Here is a 5,363-nt window from a genome sequence, read left to right on the forward strand (position 1 = left end):
CCCGTATCCTCCTCCTCCTCCCTCTCATCTCCCGTATCCTCCTCCTCCTCCCTCTCATCTCCCGTATCCTCCTCCTCCTCCCTCTCATCTCCCGTATCCTCCTCCTCCTCCCTCTCATCTCCCGTATCCTCCTCCTCCTCTCCTCCCCGGTATCCTCCCATCCCCCGTATCCTCCCTCTCATCTCCCGTATCCTCCCCATCCCCCGCGGTCCGGCCGTCCCCGCTGACCTTGGGGTCCTTCTCATAGTAGTACTGCTGGGTGCGGATCCATCGGCCGACGAGGTGGTCCCGGACGGTGTGGGCCAGCGCCAGGTAGTAGTCGCGGGGGGTCGCCACATTGCGGTCCTTCACCAGCGTGAAGTGCAGGTGCCGGTTGAAGTTCTTCTTCAGGTCGGCAACATTCTCCACGCCGGCCAGGCCCCTCACACTGATCTGCTTCCTCTTCTCCACGTCGGTCTGCGGCCAGGACATGATGGTTTGTCTGTGTGTATCGGTCTCTCTCTCTGTCCCTCAACACCCCCCCAACCCCCCTCTGTCACCGCCTTTTAACCGACTGTTAGTCTCCTCCCGCCAGCCGCTCAGCGCGCGACTCATCAATATTCAACGGCCCGCCTCATCAATATGTACATCCCGGCCGTTCATATGCATAAGCATTCCCGACACCTCTCCGTTAAACACACGGACTCATTTGCATGGACACGCCCCTTTGTTTTACATATCCCGTCCCTCATACGCCAAGCGGGTCCCCGGCCCCTATTTAACATGTATCCCCGCCCCCCCTTATCTGCATAGACCGCGCCCCACCCCCTTCACACCTCGTCTCCGCCCCTTGACATTCCCCCAACCCCATGCGGCGACGGTGGACCCGCAAGGCACGACGGGGTTTGTAGTCCTCTCCCTTTTCTTCCCCTCGTTCTAGTTTATGTCTCAGCAGAGAGGGACTACAGCGCCCGGTATGCGCCTGCGCACGCCCGCTTGTCGCATTGGTAGTCCTGCTGGCGCAAGCCCCGCTGGGATTTGTAGTCCACCCCATTCCAGTTCTCACCTCTTCTCTACGACCGTTCCTAAACAAGCAGACTACACTTCCCGGCGGGTTCACTCCCACCCGCCCTGAACCTTGATTGACAGGTGAGTCCAGAGCCCCAGGAGGATCGTGCCCGGTCTCACGTTCCTTCTCCTCGTGGGCTGCAACTCAAGCCGAGCTTCTGCGTTAAAGCACGATGCTATTTCAAGACCCTTCCCTTCCCATCAAACAGCCCCAAATGTCACAGGTTCACAATGTCTGAAGATATCCTTTGCAATGTAAAAAATACACCAGCCTGCACATTTTATGCAGACTGAGCCAGAGCGAGAGGAAAGAAATGCAATGGGAAAAATAAACCTTTGCAAAGTCAAATAATTGCCTAAATATTTAGGGGATATTCATTCATTCCGGGTTGTGTGCTTCACTTGGCTGGGGGTTTGTTGGCATTTATTGCCTGGCTCCATTTACACTGGAGAAGGTGGTAACAAGCCGCCTTCTTGAACTGCTGCAGACCATACAGGGTGTTCCAAGGCTGTTAGGGACAGAGTTCCAGGATTTTGATCCAGCAACAGTGAGAGGAGCAGACAAATATAGGGTGCCAACCTTGCATTCACGTTGGTCACCATTTCAATCCCTGGCTGGTGTTTATTGGAGGAGAAATATTAATTGGCACCAGGGCAGCTTTCCCAATTCTTCTGCTTTTTCACAAAAGTGCGAGAGGGCATCCTTGAAACTGCCTGAGAGCAGGGAAGGAGGGATTGCTGGTGCTAGCTATGGTCACAGGGGAATGGGGCAGGGACCCTGCACCTTTATTTAATCAGGTGCATCTCAGTGTTCTGCTGACAGGGGACTCCTTGTAGAGGGAGTTGTCACTGATCAATGAAGATGTATGAACTGGAGATATCTTGTGTGACAGCGACGATCAAATCTCCAGTTTATTTCTGGCTTCTCAGACGACCAGTCAGGAGAAAATTACACTTAGTCATAGTCATAGAGATGTGCAGCCCAGAAAAAGACCCTTCAGTCCAACTTGTCCCTGCCAACCAGATATCCTAAATTAATCCAGTTCCATTTGCCAGCATTTGGGCCCATATCCCTCTAAACCCTTCCTATACATGTACCCATCCAGGTGCCTTTTAAATTGTAATTGTACCAGAACCACCACTTCCTCTGGGAGCTCATTCCATACACGCACCACCCTCTATGTGAAAAAGGTCCTTAGGTCTCTTTTAAATCTTTCCCCTCTCAGCTTAAACCTATGCCCCTCTAGTTTTGGACACCCCTAACCTGGGGGAAAGGCCTTGTCTATTCACCCTATCCATGCCCCTCATGATTTTATAAACCTCTTTAGGGTCACCCCTCAGCGCCAACGCTCCAGGGAAAATAGACCCAGCCTATTCAGCCTCTCTCTGTAGCTCAAACCCTCTAACCCCGGCAACATCCTTGTAAATCTTTTCTGAACCCTTTCAAGTTTCACGACATCCTTCCTACAGCAGGGAGACCAGAACTGAACGCAGTATTCCAAAAGTGGCCTCACCAATGTCCTGTACAGCCTCAACATGACCTCCCAACTCCTATACTCAATGCTCTGACCAATAAAGGCAAGCGTACCAAATGCCTTCTTCACTACCCTGTCTACCTGCCACTACACTTTCAAGGAACTATGAGCCTGCACTCCAAGGTATCCTTGTTTGGCGACACTCCCTAGGACCTTACCATTAAGTGTATAAGTCCTGCCCTGGTTTGTCGTGCCAAAATTTAACTGCTCCTGAATTGGAGGGAAGTGTCTGGGGGGGGGAAGACAGGGAACAACTCAAAACACTCAGCAAGAAATTGAACCTGAGATTCAGAGCAGCAGGGGGGCACTCCCTTAGTGCTGTTCTGAAAGAATTTGCTTGGGACTTTCCACTGATGAGATCTACCGCAAGCTCCATCAGCTCAATTGCCCTCAAATACTAACTGTCCCACTTCGCCTCCTGCTGCCCAGGTTTATTATTAACTTCTTTATTATTATTAACTTCTCTGCATCAACTGCCATCAAAAACCTCCCATACCCTTTTTTACCACCCTACCTCCAGGTTCCTGGTCCTCCCCTAAACTACATTCCCTCGAATCCCTTTCCAGTGGGCACAGACTTCTGAGGGTCAATGCTGGACAGAGTCTCTGCTGCCTCACAGCTCCAGGGACCCGGGTTCGATCCCACCCTCGGGCGACTGTCTGTGTGGAGTTTGCACTTTCTCCCTGTTTCTGTGTGGGTTTCTTCCGGGTGCTCCGGTTTCCTCCCACAGTCCAAAGATGTGCAGGTTAGGGTGGATTGGCCGTGCTAAATTGTCCCATAGTGTCCAGGGATGTGCAGGTTAGGGTGGATTGGCCGTGTTAAATTGTCCCATAGTGCCCAGGGATGTGTAGGTTAGGGTGGATTGGCCGTGGGAATTGCAGGATTACAGGTAAGCAAGGGGTGGGATGGTCTTTGGACAGTCGGTGGGCCAGAATGGCCTGCTTCCACCCTGTGGAGATTCCATGATTCTATGAGTCCCTTTTCCCCGGGATTCTGTATTATTTATCATTCCTTCATGGGATGTTGGCATCACTGACTGAGCCCAGCATTTACCATCAATTCCTAGTAATACCTTGAACTGAGTGGCTTGCTCTAAGGGCAATTAAGAGTCAAGGCCACACTGCAGGTATGGAGTCACATGTGGGCTCAGACCAGACCCTTCCCTCAAACGCAGCAGTTGGGTGTCTCCAATAATCAATGTGGTTGCCGTTAGACCAGCTTTTTAATCCAGATCTTTTTTATTGAATTCAAATTTCACCATCTGCCAACTGTCTCTGTTTCTCCCTCTCATGCTCTGCCTCTCACTCTATCATAGAACAGTACAGCACAGTACAGGCCCTTCGGCCCACAATGTTGTACCGAACTTTTACCCTAAACCTGAGGTCTAACTAACCTCCACCCCTACCTTATACTACCATCCATATGCCTATCTAATAGCCGCTTAAATGCCCCTTATGAGGCCGACTCCACTACCCTCTCCGACAATACATTCCACACATTCATCCTCACTTTCTCTCTCTCTGTCTCTTTCCTTCTCTTTGTAGTGTTTGACTTCTTAACTTTCTTTTACCATTTTTATACTAAGAAGACTATAGCGCTGTACTTTATAACTTATTTCTTTATTTTTCTACTTCTGTAACTAAGATTTTGTACCTAAATACTTTGTACCTAAGATATATGTGGTGATATTGTAGACTTTTCACTGTACACTGGTACCTCATACTTGAGTACACATAACAATGAAACCTACAACTAAATCTATTTTCAGTCTATTTCTGTCTCCATTTGTCTCTCTCCTTCTGCCTCTTCCTCACTATCTGCCTTACTCTCTCTTTCACTATCTCTGTGTTCTCACTCTATCTCTCGCACTATCTCTATTGTGATCTCTTTGTTGTCCTTATTGAATTTCTGACTCTGACTGTCTATCTAAATCTCTCTATTTCTATCTTGCTGTCTCTTTCTCACTCTCTGTCTGCTTCACTGTCCGTAACTGCCTCTCTCACTGCCCCTCTCATTCACAGTCATAGAGATACAGAGCACAGAAAAAGACCCTTCAGTCCAACGCGTCCATGCTGATATCCTAAATAAATCTAGGCCCATTTGCCAGCATTTGGCCCATATCCCTCTAACCCCTTCCTGTTCTTGTACCAATCCAGATGCCCATGAAATGTTGTCATTGTACCAGAATAGGAAGGGATTAGAGGGATATGGGCCAAACACAGGTAAAAGGGACTAATTCAGATTTGAAACCTGGTCAGCATGGACATATTGGGCAGAAGGACCTGTTTCCATGCTGTATGAATCTATGACTCCTGCCTTCTCCTCATATTCCTGCTCCTTTGACTCGGTTTAAGTCACTGACCAATGCCTTCTGGAATGTGTCAACTGAAACACCATGTGGAAACGCTATATTTTTTAGACCACGTTAAATCCCTGGAACCTTCCTGGAAAATCTCCTCCATGCCCTTCAGAGGTGAGGTGGGGGACAGCTGAGGGCTTTTACACTGACTATATGTATGAGAGTATGAGTTAAAGTGAGTGTGATTATGTGTAAGGTGTGAGAGGGAGAGTGTGTGTTTCTCTGCATGTAGGAGAGAATGTGAGTTTGTTGTGTGTGTGTGTATGCGGGGAAGACTGAGTGAGCGTGTCTGTGCGTATGAGCGTGTGTGTGTGTGAGAGACGGTATGTGAGCGTGTGTGTGTGTGGGAGAGAGTGTCTGAGCGTGTGCATGTGTGTGAGAGAGAGAGTGTCTGAGCGTGTGCGTGTGTGTGAGAGAGAGAG

General features: G+C 49.4%; 1 protein-coding gene across 1 annotated transcript in view; it reads right to left on the reverse strand.

Moving 5' to 3' along the window:
* LOC109926084 (glycogen phosphorylase, muscle form) overlaps positions 1-715 on the reverse strand; it is a 61,109-nt gene extending 60,394 nt beyond the window's left edge. Inside the window, exon 1 of the mRNA XM_048619719.1 lies at positions 229-715. Within this exon, the coding sequence (XP_048475676.1) occupies positions 229-471 (243 nt within the window). The 5' untranslated portion in view covers positions 472-715. The remainder of the gene's footprint in view (positions 1-228) is intronic.
* Positions 716-5,363: the final 4,648 nt, after the last annotated feature.

The sequence above is a fragment of the Rhincodon typus genome, chromosome 43 (assembly GCF_021869965.1).
Source record: "Rhincodon typus isolate 14 chromosome 43, sRhiTyp1.1, whole genome shotgun sequence".
NCBI lineage: Eukaryota > Metazoa > Chordata > Chondrichthyes > Orectolobiformes > Rhincodontidae > Rhincodon > Rhincodon typus.